General features: G+C 39.7%; 1 protein-coding gene across 4 annotated transcripts in view; it reads right to left on the reverse strand.

Moving 5' to 3' along the window:
- The window catches only part of scrib (scribble planar cell polarity protein), a 137,569-nt gene that overhangs the window by 2,401 nt on the left and 112,352 nt on the right, over nt 1–22,816 (reverse strand). For 2 of the 4 annotated variants that reach the window (XM_041247630.1, XM_041247628.1), the window contains 15 exons: nt 22,571–22,615; nt 17,292–17,339; nt 15,887–16,012; nt 14,475–14,582; nt 13,812–13,859; nt 13,200–13,400; nt 12,348–12,516; nt 11,719–11,896; nt 11,082–11,171; nt 10,781–10,963; nt 9,848–9,973; nt 8,829–8,968; nt 8,494–8,531; nt 6,421–6,495; nt 3,686–3,740 (listed from right to left, as the gene is read on the reverse strand). In XM_041247630.1, coding sequence (XP_041103564.1) covers nt 3,686–3,740; nt 6,421–6,495; nt 8,494–8,531; nt 8,829–8,968; nt 9,848–9,973; nt 10,781–10,963; nt 11,082–11,171; nt 11,719–11,896; nt 12,348–12,516; nt 13,200–13,400; nt 13,812–13,859; nt 14,475–14,582; nt 15,887–16,012; nt 17,292–17,339; nt 22,571–22,615 — 1,630 coding nt within the window. The remainder of the gene's footprint in view (nt 1–3,685; nt 3,741–6,420; nt 6,496–8,493; nt 8,532–8,828; nt 8,969–9,847; nt 9,974–10,780; nt 10,964–11,081; nt 11,172–11,718; nt 11,897–12,347; nt 12,517–13,199; nt 13,401–13,811; nt 13,860–14,474; nt 14,583–15,886; nt 16,013–17,291; nt 17,340–22,570; nt 22,616–22,816) is intronic. The other 2 variants (XM_041247631.1, XM_041247629.1) reach the window with 1 other exon arrangement.

A 22,816-nucleotide genomic window follows, 5' to 3' on the forward strand; every position in this document is an offset into this window, starting at 1 on the left:
ACGGACAGTTAACCACACTGGATCAAGACAATCCACACCACTCGATCACTCTGGGTCAATTGCAACAAACCAAAAGGCGCGTACTAACTGGGTATGATCCTGTGGTTTGTACGGAGGACGGTACTAAACCAGTACGCAAGTTAATACCAATTGCAACGAACCAAACAGCTCAAGATAGTCCCCAGCTACATATTATTTGTCAATTGCAACAAACTCAAAGTAACTGCTGTTGCCCTCTAGAGCAGGGCTTCTCAAACTCGGTCCTAGGGACCCCCTATGCCTGCTGTTTTTCATTCCAACTGAGCTGTCAATTACTTAACTGTACCCTTAATCGAACTAATAAATTTGCTTAAACCTTTTTGCCTGTTTTCAGCTCTTAACACTAGAAGCCCCGCAGCAGTCATTTTGGCAGTTTTTGGATTTAAAATGTAGTTTTCTCCCATTGTGTAACACATATGGGGCTGCATGTTCATGTACGTTTCTGTCCGTATGTGTTAAATATTCTCAAAGCATGGAACGCAGAAGTAAAAGGAGATATATTACATTATTCCTAAAAGCCCCGGGAGCAGTCACATTGACGGCCACACAAAAAACAATTGTGATTATGCAGAATGGTATTCTATTTTATTATTTTTATTACTAGTCCGCAGTGTGTTTAGCTGTAATTAGATTTGTCTCTACTCTCTGCCAGAGTGAATGACTGACAGTCTATTGTTTTTCAATAGGCTTTTTCAAAGGCTGGCACCTGCTTGTCAGCTGTGCTGTTTTGGTCAGTCAATTAGCACCGGGACTAGCGAAAATAAATACCAGAATATATTTTACAGGAAGCACAGGAACTTCACGAGAAGCATTTGGAACAGAGGGAGACTGCCAGGTGTGCACCCACAGCTGAGGCTGGCAACCCTGCTGAGAGCCGCCAATGCCAGGTTGGCAAGTGCAATAAAAATAAAGCTTCGGACAGCTGTACCCTGCGGAGAAGCACAATATCTGTATTGATTGTGAACAGCCTTAGACTCAAGGTAAAGGAATACCATTTTGTCAAAAAAAGAAAGACTTTTTTTTTTTTTATAACTTCTTAAGCCGTGCGTTTCTGTAAAATGTTTCCTTCTAAGTTTATCTATGTTGTTCAGTTGCTTTTGCGCATCTGATAATAAAGATTGCTGTAAAAGTAAAAAATGTATTGCTATCATTTCAGTTTTAGAAATATGTATGTTTATTCAAATGTTTACTTATTTACATTTTCTTGTTTTGATTTGTAAAATAAATGTATCTATAATATGCTTTGATTTTTCAGATGTTTATGCAACGTACTCAAAAAAAAAAAAAATTACATCCAGCTGTTTCTCCTTTCGTTATACTATTTACAGTGTTTTGAATACAGCCGTGAGAGACTGCTGTGGGGCTTCTAGGTATGAGTATATCTTCGGTCCTTCTAGTGTTAAATATCTGCAGCTCAAGTTAATTATCAAATGTTATACCTAAACTTGAAAACTGCAACTGTTCAAGAGCTGAAAACAAGTAAAAAGGTCTAATTAAGCAAATTATCAGTTCAATTCAGGGTCTATTTAAATAATTGAGAGCTTGGTTGGAATGAAAACTAGCTAGAAGCCCTGCTCTAGAGGATACTAAAACACAATAATAAATTAGTCTAGCAATTTCTGTAGACTAAAGACTTGTGGTATTGTACTAACTAGAACAAATATGAAAAATCCCAAGATGTATCGATAACTTATGAAACTGAACTATTCATAGCCACAAAATTATATAAAATTATTTGAAATCATAATTAGATTATGCATGTGAATTTGTTTTAAGAAAATGGGGAAATATTCTAATGTAATTCAGCTTTAATATTTAGTTTAGTGCATAAATACATTTCCATTTTCTTCAAGTTCAAAAAATTAATTAAAACAATAATTAAGACGTTTGGTTTCTTAAATAAATAAATAAATTTGACCTTGTAACGAAAAATAACAATAAATTAGCTGGAACCAGTTACTCAGATTTTGAGCTCTGTACTAAAGCGAGGATCAGCTAGTCCCCACCTTTTCCCCCATCTTTTTTCATTGCAATTGATACCAAGTTAGTACACCGCTGGGGATGATTCTGAGATCGTATCGTATTAGCTAGTCCACAACTTAGAACGCAGCCCCGTACTAAACCTACAGGTTTGTTGCAATTGACCAAACATGACTCAGCTCTCTACCTGTTATTTCTAGGCCACCCACCCCATGTAATAAGAAAATAGTCCTCCCTGTCACTACAATCCCATGCATTGTGTTATTTGACACAGTGGCATCACAAAACTCTCCAGCAGACTAAGAATGGCACTGTTCAGAATGCGCTTCTTGCTCCCCATAATTTTTTTTGAGAGATGCTCTTGGTGTGATGTCCTTGTCCTGTGCAACCTCCAGCACTTATGGCTGTTTTCCTGTTTACCCAAGGTCAATGCAATGACATCACATCGCAAGTATCTGACAAAACCAACGCATCTCTGTATTGATCATCTCTAAGAAAATGTATTACAACTGCGGAAAGCCTTGCCAGTATAGGGAATTAGTCTGTTGACAACACTCATTTTAAAAATACATTTTATAGAAATGCAAATACCATCAACATCCTGGGAAAATTAAACCAAAACTACTAGACTTCAACAAGCTAGCTGGATTCTAGTTCTAGTTATTAAAACAAAACCAAAAATGAATGTAGCTCTTGAGAGGCAAAGGATGGTGACTGAGCCCTCTAACTTTTCAAATGCTTAGTAGTGAGGAGGGGAACTGAACCTGAACTGCACTGTTGTAAAACACTATCTTTTAATGTTTTTTAAAGGAGCCTTTCCCAGGAGGTCCATAGAATGCATCACACATTCACACAAAAGTTGATTAGTACAGCCTATGAACCCAGAAGAAGCTGCAAAATAGCTCTTTGCATCTGGAGGCAGCGTTTATTTTTGAAAACACAATCTGTTAAACTGTTTTTGCCAGTAAACCTAAAGGCTGCAACTAAACCCTCAATACAAAGTGACATATGCTGTTTAAAATCACACTTGAGCCCTCCACATCCTCCCTTCCCCTGTGGAACTTCATCATGCTGGAAGCAGAGAGCTCAAGATGTAGAAAAGCAAAGAGAAATGGAAGACATCATCATCACCACTGAACCACAAAGCAGTCAAATCCTACCAATGTTTCAGTGCGGTTTATCACAGGAATCCACCTGAATTATAAAAATTAGGATGTCATTAGTCAACTTAAAACAGTAAATAAGACTCATTTATCACAGGTTTAAGACACTGAAATCAGGGCAAGTCCTGGTCACCTTGAGTTAAAGAAAGTTTCATTAAGTGGCTAAAACAGCAGCTATCACGGCACTGCTGGAGGGTGTTTATCACTCAGCAAACCACAGCCCAGCAGGAACTTCAAATAGATTTTCAGAAATGTTTGATCTACTAAAAACGTACTTGCAAGCTGAGCTGTGTCCAATACTCTGAATAAGGTGTAATTTTCATGTATAAATCTCAAAAGCAGTACTTTGTTTGGCACAAAGGTATTGCTCTCAGACAGCGATTTGGCCCTTAAAATATGCACAGAATAAAATAAACCCAAAAGGTTTACAAACCAAACACTTTTCAAAAGTACAGTTCTCCTCCGGTCTTGTGCACAGTGAACGCAGTAACACAATGACTCACCCGCACTGTTGGTAGTGTCATCCATGTACTGTATATCATCTGTCAAGTCAGGGGACTGCAAGAGAAGAACAGAGCTCAGAAACAGCAAGGAAGCACTTAAGTTATAACAGTAAAAACCGTCAACCCTGAACCATCTCTGCAATTCATACTGACAGAACCTGCTCTGACTAAAGGAAACCATGGAGCAGGCAAACTAGAAGTTGGATACCCACATGTCAAACAATTCTCAGTTCATAATTGCATGAAAACTTTGCAAAAGAACTGGATACCAACTGATTTTTGAGATTTTAAGGTTTTATTACCAAAATAAACCATCATACAATTATGACTGTTAAGCATGACTGTAGCCATTTGAAAAAAGCAGTGGTTTCACTTCTTCCTTTTTTTTTTTTGCCTAGCAGTAATGGATTTCATCCTGAATCTAGACTGTTCTAATTTTGGTTAGGATAGCAACATAATGTGGTCAAACAGACTAACGCCAAACAGCGACACAGTGGCTGAGCTGAAAATGGGCTTTCCCTTCCCTCCACCCCATCCCATCACTTATATCCCCTGGGGGGATAGAGGCACATGGACAGATCCTGTGTGCTGTCCCAACAACCAATCTGAATCTGGGTTCCCTTTCTGGGCTCTAATGTAATTTAAAAAAAGTATATTCATACATATAAATAAATAAATAAACAAATAAATAAATAAATAAATAGACCTAGACATTAATAAATGAGAACAGTAAATAACGATATAGAATCAATACGCAAGTCCCATTTAACCCTTTGGACAGACACACTGGTCTACACCAATGATCGAAACAGCGGCGGATCTAAATCCAGCCGCCTTTAAACACTGTAAACCTGCAATAACGGACATCTGCCCACCTGGACGAGTCAGATCCACTTGTCTTTAGATCAACTGAACAGACCCCATTATCTGGAACTACTTTGTTCCTAATGCTATCCACAGTGGAGTCTCTGGCGAGTTGGTTCAGTGGTCTCTCGGTTTCTCTGAACGCACCACAACCAGTCTTCCACCACCTGGCTCACATGCACCAGAGCTAGGCCATGCATGGCACCCCGCCACCACATGCAGACTGCACATAGCAGAGACTCAACTACCACAAAGACAAAGGGGAGGGGGGCGAGCCTGCTTCAGACCGTCTGAATGCCACTGTTTAACTTGTGCACAAGGAGCCCAAAGCCAAGGTTATGTGCATGCAACAGGTCCCTTTCCTCACCAGCCTTCCCAGAACTCAATTATAAATCCCTGAAGCAGCACTCTCCAGTCTGCCCAGTGAGAAGGTGCTGTGTGGGGGTATCAGAGCAGCAGCTAGGGGACAGCTTTACTGCTCTCATGAGAAATATGAAACTGGCCTGGGTTGCTGCTTGAATTTAGGTACAGAAAGGTTGGAGAATACTGCTCAACAGATTGCTTGTATGTGTTATACATACACACAGATATATTTATATATACATTCTTCAGTAAAGGATCCACCAAATGGCGACATATTTCAACCAGAATTATCCAAGTGGTCCTTGGTCCAATGACTGCATGATAAACCTGCATGTTCAAATGGTACAATACCATGTATAGGTCAGACAGTGTGATTTCGCGGCCTTTCAATGTGGAATGGCCTATACTTTTCAAATGTATATATAAATGCATACATGTAAAATGTTCTTTACAGCTCTCTCCGATGAAGACAGCTTTAGGAAGACAAACACTTTCACATACAGTTTGTGAACAGCTCAGTTTCAATCACATTTCTTCCGCAGCTTCTCAAAACCCCCCTTCACAATCATATTGGGTGGGGTGCAGTTATCAGGCAGGCGATTGGTTAGTGAACTGGGCCCAGTGGTAAGGCAAGATTGAAAAACAGCCCAGGACTCAATAACATAGATTTGTATCCAGCAAGGGGTGGAGTTCAGTAAGGTGAGCAAGAAGAGACATTTTTAATGCCTGTTATTGAGTTTTATACCAACACAGGAATCCGGGCCACTGGGTTATGAGATCAGACTAGTAAATCCAGCCACTTGGTCACACAGTGTCTAACCCTGCCAAACTTGTTATTGTACTAAAGGTCCAAAAAGTCTGCCACCTATAAAATCCCTCTTCGCCATCTACTGTATGGTGCAAGCCAGTACTGCACACACCTTCGCACCTGGTTTGTCTCTAATATAGTCTCTTCAGCTCATGAATTCAGTCTGTTCACTCCTCTCTGCAGTTAAAAGGAGTGAGGTTTTAAAATCTATTTCTTACCTCTTATAAGCAGCACCAAGCTCATTTTATATATTTAACATTAATTGAGGTTATGCAGACCTATCAAATACAAAAAAGTTGTAGGTTATTAGCTTAAAATGGGCTGCTTTCTGGTACCTAATCTCTTCCTGTTCTTCAACAATAGTTTTGTGTGGAAAATAACATTTTGTTCACCTTTCTGGACTTGTAACACATTTCACCTTTCTGGACTTGTAAAGTACATATAGACTATGAAGGCATACTGCACCTATTGTCTACCTTCTAACATTGAGGACTAGAGTTCTAACGGACGGACAGCCACATTGTTCCCTACACACTGGCCAACAGTTCTGGAAAACTTTCTAGATGATTCCTGGTGGGATACCCCAGCTGGCAATAGTCCGAGCTCCCCTGACAGGTTTTAGGACTCGACCCAGCAGTTAGTAAGGCAGCGTGGAGGGTGGGGGGTGTTGAGGGCTTGGAGCTGTGCATGCAAGTGATACCTGGATGTCGTATACAGGTTTGGAAGAAGGAATAGCTGCAAACTGTCGGTAGTCAAACTTCTTTTCTGTCTGGGACTAGAATGGGACAGTAAAGAGGAGTGAGAGGAGAATCTCCTGGAGAAATGGTGCTGCTCTGCAGAGGGGAACAGCAGGGCTGGGTCCTCTGGAGCCAGGACTCGGAGCAACACCACTCCAATCTAAAAGCAGTTTTTTTTTTGTTTTGTGTGATATTTTGTACTGAAAAGAAAATGTTTAAAAATGAAACAAAATCTTTCTACCCAAAGCTTCATGATCCAACATGAAAAACTGTTGAAGACATCCTGTCACAACTGATTTTATTAAAGTGTAAAAATATATTTACCAATTATCTGCTTGATTTTTCACTGTATGTGTATGTCCTTAAATCCGGATGACTAATAATCAGTTAAGAACTCTCCTGTAGGGTTTCTGTATATTATAGGTAGGGCTTGTTTTTCTGTTTTTATTAATTTTTAAAAAAATATTTTTATAGTTTTTATATACTGTATGAAATTATTGTTTTCGGCTACTTTCCAAAATGTTTGGGCTTTTTTTTCTGTCACAATATGTATAGTAGTAACCAGACAGTACTTGCACACTTAAGTTGTACCTTTCCTTTGGGGTCTTCCACAATTAAATCTTTATGATCATGGGCACATTCTTCTGGGGGTCTTGTGTGGAGGCATCTTATTACGTTTCACCACAATTTGCAATTCTGTTTTAAATCCTCTGTATCTTAACTGTAATACAGCTTTAAATCCCATGAAGACGCCTCCATTCCTAATCGTAATCTCATTTTAAATCTCGCAAGCGGAATCTCCAATAGAAATTTAGGAATTTGCTGCCACTCAGTAGTTGGGGTGGGTTTAAAGTATTCAGAACGAATCAATGATAGATACAAGTCAGGAAGGAGGGACATTGCCCAGCTGCACTATTTTTTTTTGTAGTAGGTTTATTTACATATTTATTTATTGATGTTTTTATTTTAATAGGAAAGGAGCGATCAACGTGAATGGTGTAACCATTTCCACAGTTTTTCCAGTGTTTTCCGCTGTTTATTGGCTATACAACAATTTAATTTTTTTTGTTTTTTGCTATTGGGTGTTTGTTTTTTAGAGGTTACAACTGAATATCAGAAGCATTAATTATAGGTGACAAGCAAGTCCAGGATGTATTAGCTTTATTCCAAAGTGCATGATATTAAACAGTGCAATATTGTGTACAGTGAGTTTGTACTAACACAGCAGCACTTGGTTCACTCCAAACTTTTATTAATGTCTGGTATGACAGGAACTGTAAATCCAGACATTCAATGGATCTCAAGATTTAATTTAACTGAATTTTTCCACATGTGAAAGTCTCATCTGGTAGAAAAAGACAAAGTGTCCAAAACAAAACCATGCAGCTGAGCTCCGCTGTGCTCTCACCTACTTTAAGCTTCAGCTAGAAATCTGGTGAAAAACAAAGAATACTCAAGAACTATTCCTGCTAACTGTTTTTTTCAGTAATATGTATAGTTGTGTAAAGTCAACAGTGTGACCGTGAACTGCAAAGGAATATTGGGGGGGGGGGGAGCTCTGCTGTCAGAATTAGTGATAATGTGGAGAAAATGATGGTTAGTTTAATATGAAAATCAATGAAAGGAAAGCACTTCACTGTACTTGACATTCTAGACAATATAGAATAGTGTATTAGGTTTAAAAAGTTATTTTTACTAGCTCTGGCAGGTCAGTAACACCACACCTGGTGCTATTAATATCTATCTAGTTTTATAATGGTATTATCATGTAGGCTTCTTTTTTCTTTGGTAAAAAAAGGTTTGTATCTATTTACAGCTCTTGGATCCTCAATACATTTTACTGTATTACGCTGATTCACACAATCTAAAAGATAGAGTATAACCTATTATTTAAAGGTTAAGAACAGCCTTAGATACCAGACTATAAACTAGTGAGTCAATCTGCGACTGCACACTTAGATCTGTATCCTCATGTACTTATAAATACATGAGATCCTCACATTGAGAAACCATAAGCAAGAGGCCAGGATCCTTACCAATCTCCCTGGTGATGTCACACTCCTGGGGCTGTAATCTAGAAAGGAGAGTAAAGAAAAGAGACGACAGATTGTTATTTTGTTACAAATAATGGGCATGTTACACAGACCTGACCAATACGATTTCTCATTAACACAAATAAATGCTCAGAAGAGTTACATTGTCAACCTGTGTTTTTTTTATTTATTACACACAACCTGTTAACCACACAGAACAGGCACTGGCTTCAGTAATGCAATTGTCCTACTCTCTTGCAAAGGCACTGTATTGGATGTAGAAGCTGATGAAAAGCTGTAGTACGGGACACAGCAGATGGGTGACTGGCGTGACCAACCTTCAAGCTGTGTGGGGGAGGGTGTGGGGGCCGGGGACGGGGACTCTGCCAGCTGCTCCAGAGTGTTCCTCTTCTTCCCCTCCTTGGACTTGGCGATGACCATCTGAGCCTTCAGAGCATCCTGCTCTAGGGACTTCATCCTGCAGAGAGAAGAGAAGAGGGGGGTGGGGGGTGAGGGGTGAATTCAGGTCAGCCACAGCACACAAGGGCACACAGCGCATGTGTAATTGCCAAGAACTACATATCTAACAAGCAGTCAAAATTCTTGAACATTTCTGTGTTTTGGGGAAACATCCTTCCCAAAGCAGCCCTGTCTCCATGCTGCCACACAACGTGCATCACAGAGACTGTGTGTTACAAGTGTCTTCAAGCCCCAGACCTGAAGAGCCTATTATTACAAAACTTGATTGATTAGTAAATCATTTTGATCAAGACCATACAGAATGCACAACTATGTTCTTGTCTCCAGCCCAGCAAATTGAGTACTTCACATTCCACTTGCTTGTATTTCAACTGATAACAGCAATAACAACAATAAACTATGCATCCAGCAATCTACATACATCTATTACATGAAGGTTAGCTGTAATCAATACTTCAAATCTCTTTCTCCTGAAGGCACATTTAACACTGACTTAATAGTTTTTTATTTTATAATTACGCTTGCTACTTTTCGATATTAAAATTGGTAAAGCCTAGTAACTGTCGAATTCCCAAAAAATGAGAGTTCGACAAATTAATTTATAAGGATAAACATTGGTAAAAACACTCAGTATTTTTTATTTTTGTACCAAAAATAACAATTTAGAAGTCATCTGTAGTTTGTTTAGTTTTTATATTTACTGTCTGTCCACACACTTAGTTTTTCTTAGCTTTACCTGCGATCATGTTTTGAAGTTATGGAGGAATACAAAGCGTAAAGAAAAAGCTGGTTCAGAACACGATGTTGGTTACAGGTTAACTGATGAATAAGTGTTTGCAAAACCCTCCTAGTGAGCATGCAGAGAGCTGGGGCAGACCTGTGTTCGCTGGCCGCTGGGTCAGGGCTCATGTTGTGGGCCTGAGATGCCCTCTGTCTTGACTGGTACAGCTTTTTAGCCAGATCCTGCTCATACTGTTTAATATCATCCTCCAGCCCTCTGGGTCTGAGCAGGGCAGGGGAAGGGGCACAGGGAGGGGGGTCAATTAGCAGGCATCGCAGGAGAAGATGATACAGGGACAGAGACAGGAAAACAGAGAGATAGAGAGGGAGGAGGAAGACAGAGAAATGGAAATAGAACATTGAAAAAGGGGAAAACCACAAGAACAACAAAAACATCACCATCATCTACTACTAGGAGATGGAGTTCAGCAACAAAGGCAGCAGAGCAGGAGTTCAAATCTGTTCAGGATGTGGGTAAAAGCCAGAGTGGTTTCAGTTCAACAGACACTGTCAAATTTTAAAGCTGCAACTTTTTTTAAATTATTTTTAATGTTTGAAGCCTGTGTCCAAATTACAGGTTATAAGTTCTCTCTTTCCAAACATAGGCATGTTTGGAGCATTCCCAGTGTGGACCCGTGTGATTGTATTTGAACCCCTGGTGAAGCAACAACTAGGGAACAAAGTGACACAACCTAAAAGATAAACAAGGCTGGGGCTTACTCAAAAACTGTAATATGTCCAGTTTCTATCTGACAAATCATACACTGTATAGAAGAAACACTTTCCATACATGAAATCTGTTGTGCTTCTATCACAAATCACTCAAAAGAGGTCAGAGGTGTGACTGTGGGTCGCTTGGCAAGTGACAGCACTCTGCAGGAGGCACTGACTGATATGATGAAAGCAGGATGCACCAAACTAAAAACGTGTGTGCAACAGAAACGCAGCATAGCAGCACCGGAAGCAGTCAGTGGTGTCTCCTTGACCCCTGGATTTCCCATTAGGCCCCTTCTCTCTCACTGGTTCTTACCTGGCTGCTCTCCACATGGCCCGTTTCTCTGCCTCCAGTGCTCTTTTCTCAGCTGGGGAGAGGTCCTTGTCCTGGGCGCTGTGCAGTTCTGGGCTCTGCATGCGCATTCGCTCCTGATACCGCCGCTCCGCCTTGGCAGTCCGGATAGGGGCTCCTGACTCCCCTGGGTACACCGGGCTGAGTCTGAACACAAATACAAAACACAATGCTGCTAATCTGGAATCCCTTCACTGCATAGGTTTTTCAAGATTTCTGCTTTGAGAAACTGCCCTTCTCAATTGCCATCGAGAACCACTCTTACCCAGTCATAGAGTTTGGTGTCTGTTCGGGTCTGAAGCCATCTTCAAGGGAGTTTCTCTGGGATTCTCTCTTCCCATCCACCAGGGACTCACTAACAAGAGAGCAGGGCAGAAAGTGTGAACCACAGCAAGCAGGCTGCTGGATTTTTGCAATACATACCTATCTTAACCCTTTCAGGATCAAGCATTGTTCAGTAGTATGCTCCCCCTGGCCCAGGCACTTTTTGGTTGTAGTTCAGGGGTCTCCAATCCTGGTCCTGGAGGCCAGTGTCCCTCATGGTTTTTTTTCCCCAACTGCACCCTAATTACTTAATTGGACCAATTAAGCTTCTAATAAAGCACTTGACTGGTTCAAATTAAGTAATTTAGGCTACATAACCAAGCAATAATACAAAAACATACTATTTTTTCCTAACACAAGGGGGTCACCAAAAGTGGTTGAAAATCCAGTGACTGAATGACAAATAAATGTGTAATTGAACTGTAAATCGCACAATTATTGTAGAATTACAATTATGCATATGTGCCAAGGTTCAACTACAACTATATTGTAACTGCACAATTACAACTGTAATTGACCCCAGGTCTACTGCAAAGCAACCCACACTGTGACACATCAGCCCAGTAAGTCTGCCGTACCCTGTGCTGGGGGAGTTGGCGCTCCGGTTGTCCACCCTCTCTATCTTGTACTCCACTCCTTCGATGACCACTTTGCCATGAGCCTTCATCGCCGCCATCTGCTTGTCAAGGTCCTCCTCTTCCTCCTCCTCCTCCTCCTCAACTGGCAGTCCCCGGGTTCGCTGCTCGATCCTCCGGACTAAGAGGAGAAGAACAGAGTACACCCAGGGGCATAAAAAAAAAAACCACACCCAACCCTGTCCAGGAACAATCTCTCCAGGAGATCATCTGTATCTGACTTTATGAAAGCACATTCTCGATCAGCCTTCAGAAAATCTTACCCAAGAGGGCCGCTTCATTGCAAACTTGGTTATAAAAGTGGCTCTTTATAACACAAAATCAATGACAAGGCTGTAAGGTCACGGCTCCCATTTGCCCCAACACAAATAGCATAGTCTCCTAAATATGACTCATGATTACAGTATTAAAAACAGGAACTGTATTACTGTTTCAATTATTAGTATTTCTTCACTGCACTGAATACATCTACACACCATGTTAATGATATGTTCAATATGGGTGTGTGTGTGAATGAATATATAAATATATATATCAGGCTCTGCTCCTGGAACAGAAGCTAAGGGCCTCACCTTCTTCTTCCCTCATCTTCTTGAGGTCGTCCTCGGCAACCAGCGAGACGCGAGGTTTGGGCTTGCTGTCTGGTAGGTGCTGCTTCACATCGATCTCGAAGTACTTCTGCCGGTCTCTGAACGAGCGTTGCTCCGGGCTGTCCAGCCCACTGGGTGACTGGGATGCCACCTTCAATGGGTCAGGGTGAGGTTAACACAGGGACAACAGCAGGCGCAATGCACTCCTGCGAGTGTCTGTGTGTAAGTGGGGTAGGAATTTGATCATGTGTGTGTTAAGATTACTGTCAAAAGTTATTTCAGTTTTCTTGTTGGTCTGGTAATGTGCTGCTGGTTCACGTGACAATGGTTTATAGGGAAGTTACTTTGTAGTTGCAGGTCTAACATTTAGTCACTAAATATCTGCCTGGAATGACAACATGTACACGAGGTTAAACATTGCATGTGTATTTACATATAGGCTGTAATAAACTGAAATCACATGCAGATATAGTATCAAGGTCTACTTGTGGGTGCAGATTATTGTGCCTCGACATTAATTAGTAGCCACAGCTCAAGAGATGAAGGAGAATAGCAAGAAGCTTTCAATGTTAGGTAACCTGTTCACTGCACTGTGCCCTGAACAATTCCTGCAGGAGTATGGACATTCAGGAATGATTATACCACTGAAGCCATCACCACCACCACCACCACCACCAAAACTGCCACCTTCCACACCTAAAGCATCATCCCACCGCTACCATGGGCAAAACCGCTGCGAAGACCTCTCAAACCAGCATCCATTTACCCAACAAGTTTCCCACCAGCTGCACCCCCCTCAAAGCCAGTCTGGGGTGGAGGACATGCGCTCTCTACCTCAAGGTCTAGGGAAGGCCTGGTGACAAGGGGCACTGCAGACAGGCTCAGATACTCCCTACGCAGGGTCGACTCGCCCAGAGGGCTGGGCACGTCTGTTGAGAGGCTGCGGGTGGCAGGGGGCCTCTGACGAACTACGCCACATGGAGGGTTCCCTCCCAGCTCCATGACACTGTCAAAAACATCGTTCTCCAGGTCCTGCTACAGGGATCAAACTCACTTGTTCTCCCAGGTTTTTAATAGGCAACAAAGATCTGCAGACTGTACAACTGAATCTTTGTATTTACTATGAAAAACACCTTGAAAAATTAAGATATTGTTCCCTATAATCCTAAACCTAGTTTAAAGTGCTTGAGTACAGAGACATTAAATCTTTGGCGCTGCTGGGAATGGGTACCAATGAAGAAGTTAGAGCAGTCTTAGGTAATAGTGTCTCTGGAACACACTCTCTTGAAGACCACAGTTTGAGCAATGAAACCTAGAAAGGGTCACACCACTATGCAGTGGAAGTTTTTTTTTTTTATATCCTTGTAGAGGCAACGTATGATTTCTCTCTCCAATAGAATTAATACAATCATCACAGGGACAGCAAATCAACAAACTCAGACTCACCTCAGGTGAAGGCTTGGGCTGGACATTATTCCTCTGGATAAAGACCTCCTAGAGGGGAGAGGAAATTGAAACAGCAATATTTTAATTTTAAAATATAAATCACCTACAGTCCTGTTACTCAAACATTTTCGTCTCACAAAGACATCAATATGTTCCTCAAAACAGACACCTGGTTCTCAAGGATATATCTGTGAATCTCTCTGCCAGCTGGGCGTCATCAGATGTGAATATGTTAAACACACTAATTACCAATTAATGATTACCAATTACTAAATTAATACAATCTGAGAAACTGATCAGTTAATAAAGGTTCAGATTCTTTTTTGGAAGTTGGGAGTGTTATTTTTATTATTTTTTTAAATACAAACACTGAACACCATTAGCATTGTTATGAGATCCTAGATTTTTGTATTCAATGCTGCCAAGTGAATTTTTTTCCAATCAGATATCATTCGGAAATGTTTCTTGCATTCACTGAAAACCAACAACAGAATGACTCTGTGAAATCGCACTGCTGTAAATTATGCAAATACAGGGGTTGATTTGAATTCATTTTCTAGCCAGATTGAACATATGCTTTCCAAAATAAAGTCAGGGACTGACATCACGCCCACTGATTGCTAATTGTGGAGCAGCAGTCTCCTCAGCTCTGCCCCTGCCTACCTGCTGCTCCAGGACTGGGTGGCTGGTTGGAACAGCAGCAAAGGTTTTGTAAGCCTGTTTAACATTAGCAGGGACCTTGTCAGGTGAGAGGGGAGAGGTGTCACGAGGCTGCAGAGGAAGAGACAGAGAGGGGAAGGAAGACAGAGAGAGAGAGAGAGAGAGAGACACAGAGAGGGGAAGAAAGAGAAGGAGGGAGACAGGGAGATGTAAATGCAAGAACAGAAAGGGGTAGAACGAGTAGAAAGGAAAAATACAGGAAGACAACAAGAGAAGAAAAAAAGACTGCATGCAGCACTCATCTCAGGAGAGACAGCATGGGACAGTGGGCACCTGCTTAATCCTTTGCGGTCCTATGGTCGGACCAGGACCAACACTACAATGTTCCCTTTCCAGCCCGAAGTTGGACATGTACGACATCATCAAAAAGACGTAAAGCACAGGTCTCTAGCTGCTTTTTCCCTGGAAAAAGCTGAGAAAACCTTTCAAATGGCTGAGTGAGACTGATAGGAGCTGAATGAAGCCGAAAAAAAAAAAAAAAAAAAAAAAAGGCGGCGTATCCAATTGCCCCCTGCACCACAGAGATAACATGGACACAAACAAAGGAGGTAGCTGCTCCGCATCCAGCGTTCAAGAATATCACAGACATTTGCAGAGCTTTTTGAGATGTTATAGTAATACAATAATGACTTGGATCGAATTATTGAGGAGTTTGGTTCTAAAACAAGTGTTCAGGACAGGATTTACCAGTATGCACATCTATAAAGAGGTATGTGAAAAATACAGCGAACAAGGGCTGGGCTTGGCTGGAGATGCAGTACTGATGTCGTTTTCACATGCAATGTCTTTAAAACCTGAAAAAAATATTTTAAAACAGCGAGTGTAAAATAAACAGCGCGTGTGAAAATAAATTGGACCTGATGCGCCTGACAAGCGCTGAATGGACTACAAAGGGTTAAAGTGCCCTCTTGTGTAATAAAACCTTAACAGAAATATTGCTGAAAATTGACCAGGTTCTCAGACAAAGCTCAGAATGTGCAGTGGCTAATTTGTAAAAATAAATAAATAAATAAATAAAAAATTCTAAAGGGCAGGAGATGTGCCTAGGAGCAACAGGTTTGAGAAAAAAAAAACAGAAATAGCACCCAGCCTTCTGACCAGCTGCACATAAGCAAAGTCTGCTTTCTTCTATTTTGTTCCAATATATTAGACACTATAAAGAGGCCTTCAAACAGGGCATTATGTTGGATAATTAGCAATTTGCACCCAAGCCCAGTGAGATCTGATATACAATAGCTCTTGTTTGACTGGTCAAGAAACCCTACACTCCCTCCACATACTGTATACAGTTCCATGTAAGTTCTGAATACACACACACACCCATCCACCCACCCACTTGAGAGAAGGGAACTCACCGAACTGAGTGTCTCGGAAGAGGCAGGGCCATGCTGGAAAGGGTTAGGACTGTTACGGCCATCCTGTTTGGCTGGAAGCGTATTCTGACACACTCTAGATAGAGGGTGGATAACACCTGGTTTTGTCTGGAAGGGGAAATCGATGAGGGAGGGCAGAAAAGGAGCAGAGAGAGAAGAGAAAAAAAGGTTATGACAAAGTACAGACCGGGGGTTATTTTTAAACCCTTTAAAATGTTTTTGTTTTACTGCTATTTTATTTATTTATTTTTTAACACTCTTAGGGTATGCTGGCAATGTAAGTGCAGGTATAATAAATGTTAATAAGCAAAAAACCAAAAGCATTCTTGCCAGTTAAAAGTTCATGCTCTTGTTTCTAAGGGTGGTAGATAGAGTTACAGATAAACGTATTGGTATTTAATACAAGGTAGTTCAAGAAAACATGTCAACCTTAAATACAAGCATTTTGTGAACATCAGCCACTAATTAATGACAAAGACCAAAATACAACATTTTTGGTAGTTTAGCAAACTATTTATAAAACAAAACAAAAAGCAAAATATTCAATATTTGTTAATGACATAACTAATTTAAATATATTCATTGATTTAAAACCATTACACATTAATTACAGTATGTTGCATTACAAAGTCAACACCCAGAAAAAATATAATTATTTCTAACGTGTTTGAAGAACAATGATTTGGCAACACAGCAGACGATGGTTAAGACAAAGAGGTTGGATTAATGTTTGAGAAAAGCACTTGTAGCAAACTACAAAGGGAATGGCTACAGAATAGTGTCAAAGAAATACAGAATATCAAAATTCACAATCAGAGCAATAATCAAAAAGTCTCACAGAACAAATTAAACTGAATACGCTTGAAATAAGTGAACGTCCAAAGGAAAAAAAAAAAAAAAAAAAAAAAAAAGATGGGTACAGCAGACACTAAGAGAATCGTCCGATCAGCTAAAAAAAAGTCCAAGATTAACAGCCAAGGACTTGAATATTTAGAAGCATCAGGTATAATAGCACACGAATGAACGGAACAAAGGCACCTGAACACATAAGAGCTGTATGGACGCAGACATCGCTGCAAAAAACATTTATAAAACAAAAAACTATCCAAGAAATATGAAGAATCTGAAGCATTAACAAAATTCTCTTGTCCAATGAGACAAACAGTCCATGAACAAATACTTTAAATGAAATAAGCTTGTTTGTTTGATAAAGATTATATGTTTAGATGACTAGAAATTGTGTATTTTGCTTAGTTTTATTAAAAAAGTGGTTAATCTGTTACCTTGAATTAAAGTATAAGCATAGGATGCCAATACTTTTGTCTGCAACTGTAAATAGAACAGCATAAATTCTAGTTAAGGCATTTGATATTTTCCAGATACTCACGGATGTGTTTTCCTTGGGAGTGGTGGAAGAGAGGAAATTAATAGTTGCCTGAAACAAACAGGTAAAAGATGATTAAATTTGCCACCTTAAAAAAAAGAAATAAATTAAGAAATAAAAGCAAAACTCTAGCTCAAGCACGCGCCAAGTGCTGGACTAACGTTCAGTTCTATTTTAAACTACTGGTTGAGGCGTTGTTTGGCTGTGCAGCTGCTACGAAGAAAAACAACCCAACAGCTGAATGCAGTGCTGGTTCAAACCTGGACTCAACCTTGCTAAGCATTTCCAACACTACGGACACACATACAGCAATAACGAACATGCAACTGTAGCGCCGACACGGTGTGGAGATACCAGGAACGATGCTCCTCTTACAGTGAGGGGATAGCTGGGAGCTGTATTTCTGACACTGTAGGGAGGATGCTGATAACCAAAGTGCTGATAGGTGCAGGGATGCCCAAAAAAAAAAAAAAAAACTAAAGGGAGGATGCTGGGAGCTATATTTGTGATACAGGACATGCAGGAAGCTGTATTTAATCTTTTATGTATGGGGATCGTTTTTACAGTAAATGGCTTACAGTTTAGAGTCCTTGTTTCTTTCTGAACGCATTAGAAGCCATCATATATCTGGTTTCTCCTATAAAATGTAGAGTTATAAGTTGAGTTTTTTTCTGTATCAAATTTACAGAAATAAGTGCATAAGAAAAGTATGAACAACAAAATGCAATCAAAGTTCAGGCAAATTAATTGATGCTTATTGATTGTATTCAGGTTTCTAGGCTGAATCAATCTAAAATGCGCTTGAAACCTGTTGCAGTCAATCGAGAACTACAATTTCCTGCATTCCACTGAAAGCACTATTGGCCAAGTAAAATAATCTTACTCTGCCACACCAGGGGATTTATTAACACAATATGCAGGTTTCTTCCCAAACAGTCTTGGCATTTTCTTTTTTAGTTTTCTGCCAAGGCCAAATATATTGTATCTCAGTGGTTTTCAACCTTTTCATCTCAAGTTCCAGTGTTTCCAGCAGGGACCACCAGGTGTACCAGTAATTATGTGCAATGTTAAACTGCTGTTCTAAAACTGAGACCTACCCCATTACAACCAGGTTTGTTGCGTCTGTACTCATGTATTTGTTGCCTCATTCTGCTGAATGGTTAATCTATGCAGCTGATGACTGCAATAAACTCAGCATATTTATTTTTTATATTTTGCAAGTGTTGCAATCAGAGCTAAATTTTGTGAATATGTTTTTTTTCTTTTGTTCTGTTGTTTTTGTTTACTGAAATCAAGTAAGCTGCAGTACATAGTGCACATCCAAGTATTTCTGCGTGTTCTGCTTTCAGAGTTTTTAAATGGTCAGTTTCAGAAATAAACTGGTTTTCCTGCAACAGTTGACCTTCTTTAATACAAAACTCAAAATGGCAACAGTGCTCTTAGATTATTGTGCCTGCTTCTTTGGCTGAAGAGGTATTTTCATCTCATCATCTAACTAGGGAATATTGTTAAATTAAATCACACTTAAACTCCTGACAGTAAACAATGTAATTAAATCTGTTATATCTGGGATGCAAGACTCAGATGAATTGTTTTAAAAGAAAAAAAAACGAAAAAAAAAAAACAGCTTTTGTGTTTCATGAAGAAACTTGCTGTGAATTGAGCGCAAGGGGTAAAGAACAAACATTCTGTTGGTGTTAATATCCAAGCATTTTTATTCGATCAAATTGTTACAGTCTGTCTCGCACTTCAGTTTATTAAGACATGTGATATCGCACTTAATTTATTAAATACATGTGATATGCTTATATATATATATATATATATATATATATATATATATATATATATATATATATATATATATATATATATATATATATACACACACACACACAACACACACACACACACACACACACACAGAGCTCTGGAAAAAATTGAGACCACTGCAAAATTATCAGTTTCTCTGGTTTTAATATTTATAGGTATGTGTTTGGGTAAAATGAACATTTTTGTGTTATTCTATAAACTACTGACAACATTTCTGCCAAATTCCAAATAAAAATATTGTCATTTAGAGCATTTATTTGCAGAAAATGACAACTGGTCAAAATAACAATGCGCCCTTCACAAAGACAATTGCCCGATTCCAGCCTTGCTGAAGCACCCCCAGATGAGTCCAATTTTCAGCTTTGCCCAACACCTGGTCGTCTAATGGTTAGACGAAGATCTGGAGAGGCCTACAAGCCACAGTGTCTCGCACCCACTGTGAAATGTGGTGGAGGATCGGTGATGATCTAGGGGTGCCTCAGCAAGGCTGGAATCTGGCAGCTTTGGCATGAATCAAGCCAAGTACAAGGTTGTCCTGGAAGAAAGCTTGCTTCCTTCTGCTCTGACAATGTTCCCCAACTCTGAGGATTGGTTTTTCCAGCAGGACAATGCTCCATGCCACACAGCCAGGTCAATCAATGTGTGGATGGAGGACCACCAGATCAAGACCCTGTCATGGCCAGCCCAATCTCCAGACCTGAATCCCACTGAAAACCTCTGGAATGTGATCAAGAGGAAGATAGATGGTCACAAGCCATCAAACAAAGCCGAGCTGCTTGAGTTTTTGTGCCAGGAGTGGCATAAAGTCACCCAACATCAATGTGAAAGACTGGTGGAGAGCATGCCAAGACGCATGAAAGCTGTGCTTGAAAATCAGGGTTATGCCACCAAATATTGATTTCTGAACTCTTCCTAAGTTAAAACATTAGTATTGCGTTGTTTAAAAATGAATCAGAACTTATTTTCTTTCATTATTCGAGGTCTGACAACACTGCATCTTTTTTGTTATTTTGACCAGTTGACATTTTCTGCAAATAAATGCTCTAAATGACAATATTTTTATTTGGAATTTAGAAGAAATGTTGTCAGTAGTTTATAGAATAAAACAAAAATGTTCATTTTACCCAAACACATACCTATAAATAGTAAAACCAGAGAAACTGATAATTTTGCAGTGGTCTCTTAATTTTTTCCAGAGCTGTGTGTGTGTGTGTATATATATATATATATATATATATATATATGTATATATATATATATATATATATATATATATATATATATATATATATATATATATATATATATATATATATATATATATACACATACATACATACATACACACACACACAGAGTGGTTTGTAGAAGTATTCACCCCTACCAATAATGTCTCATTTTGTTGAATTACAAATAATGTGTGCAGTTTTTCAAACAAACTTTTTTTATTCAAAGCTGTAGTGCTTAAACTGAACACTGTTATATGAGGAGGAGGTTAAATGTCAGCAAAACTTGCAAAGAAAATGTATAAATTGAAATTTACTGGTTGCATAAGTATTCAGCCCATTATGTCAGTATTTGGTAGAAGCACCTTTTTGGATAGGTCTCTACCAGTTTTGCACAGTAGGATGGTGAAGTTTTTGCCCATTCTTCACAGGAAAATTGCTAAAGTTCTGATGGGGATCGTCGATGGACTGCAATCTTCAAGTCTCGCCATAGATGTTTGATTGGATTCAAGTCAGGACTTTGACTGGGCCTCTCAAGAACATGAATTCTCTTGTTCAAGCACTCCAGTGTGGCTGTGGCTTTGGCTTTGTGCTTCGGATCATTGCGCCAGATGGAAAGCTTGGAATTTAAACCAAAGTGTTAAATTTTTGCCTCGTCTGACCACAAAACCTTTTTCCACTTGCAGCATCATCTACATGCTTTTTTGCAAACTCCATACATGCTTGAAGATGAGGCTTTTTGAGTAATGGCTTCTTTCTTGCCACCCGTCCATACAGGCCAGCTTTGTGTAGGGACCAGGTTACTGTTTATGTGTGAACACTGACTCCCATCTCAGACACAGAACTTTGCAGATCTCTCAAGGTCATTGTTGGCTTCAGAGTGACATCCCAAACCAGTTTCCTGCTTGCCCAGCTGCTCAGTTTGGGAGGGTGACCTGATCTGGGTATTGTCTGGGTGGTATGATGCATCTTGCACTTCTTAATGATGGACTTCACTATGCTGAGAGGGATAATCAGTGCCTTTGAAATTTTCTTGTAGCCTTCTCCTGCTCTGTGCCTCTCTACCACTTTATCCCTGACTTGATCTGAAAGCTCCTTGGCCTTCATGGCTGCTTTGTTGGATCACTATGCAAGTTGCAGCTTGAAAGTCTTTATATACCCGAGGGAAATTATCTACAAGTTAAACCACTTTGAGTATACACAGGCTGAAACCATTGCACTAATTTTGTGACTTTTCAAACAAATCATTTGCACCTGAGCTGACTTAGGGCTACAGTAACAAAGGGGTTGAATACTTATGCAACTGAGATTAATCTGTTTCTCTGTAAATCTTACTTATTTATATTGTATATGCATTTTTTTACTTTATCAATGTGTAGTAGTTTGTGTAGATTCTATAAGTAAAGTTAATTTGAAAGCATCGTGGAGTACACTCAGGTGCCAACAAAATGTGAAAACTTTGCAGGGGGGCGGTGAATACTTCTGCAAACCACTGTATGTATGTATAATATCTATCTCTCTATCTATCTATACACACACACGTCATGTTGCATTCGTAAATTCACACTTGCTTTTAAAGGGAGATGGGAGAGGCAGCATTTTTGTGCCTAATCCCTAGAAAACTGTTTTTTTTTTATTGTTGTTCGTAACTATTTTAGTTGCAGTCTGGAGCCCTGCATCATAATTTCTCATTTCTCTGTGACTCAGTGGTACAAACAGAATGAAACATTACGATGGTGCAGCTGAGGGTGCACTGTCTTTTGAGGAATCACATCGTCATAAAGAACTGTCGGTTTGTACCAGCGGCATGCCTGTCACGTACCACAAGTTGAAAACCACTGCTGTATCCAACAACTGATCAATTACTGCTAACCGGTGAGTGTTTATGCAGTAGTTAGAGTTGAGCTTGGAGCACACATACTGTCTTTATACTGTATGGATTTTGGATGTTTGTTTTTTTTTCTATGATAGCTCTATGACTCTTATAACATTGTTAACCCACAAATCCTGTATACCTATCCGCTGGCTATTAGCTCTATGAGCATAACCATTTGGAGACTGTTTGTTATCATACTCTTAGAAAACAAGCTTTCATGCCCTGCATTTGACCTGACTTATTTCTATACCTGCCAACTACGAAGACAGCGAGCTAACACTAAGCAGGCAGTTAGGCAGGCAGGCAGGCAGCCCAGCCCAGCTCAGCCCAGACACAGAAGCACTTACAAAACGGGTTTCCCGTCCAGTGCAAGAAGCAGCAGTGGACACAGGCTGGAGAAGGAAGATGAGGACGTGAAACAAGATGATGATTAAAAAAATAAATAAAACAATTATTATTATTATTACTATAATAATAAGAAGAAGAAGAATAATAATAATAATAGCCTGTTCTTCTCAGCCTGGTGTACAAGGTAAGATTTTCTGTCATAAAATTTTTAATTTGCCTCATGAGATACACAGACTGATTTATAT

The sequence above is a fragment of the Polyodon spathula genome, chromosome 4, assembly GCF_017654505.1.
Source record: "Polyodon spathula isolate WHYD16114869_AA chromosome 4, ASM1765450v1, whole genome shotgun sequence".
NCBI classification, from domain to species: domain Eukaryota; kingdom Metazoa; phylum Chordata; class Actinopteri; order Acipenseriformes; family Polyodontidae; genus Polyodon; species Polyodon spathula.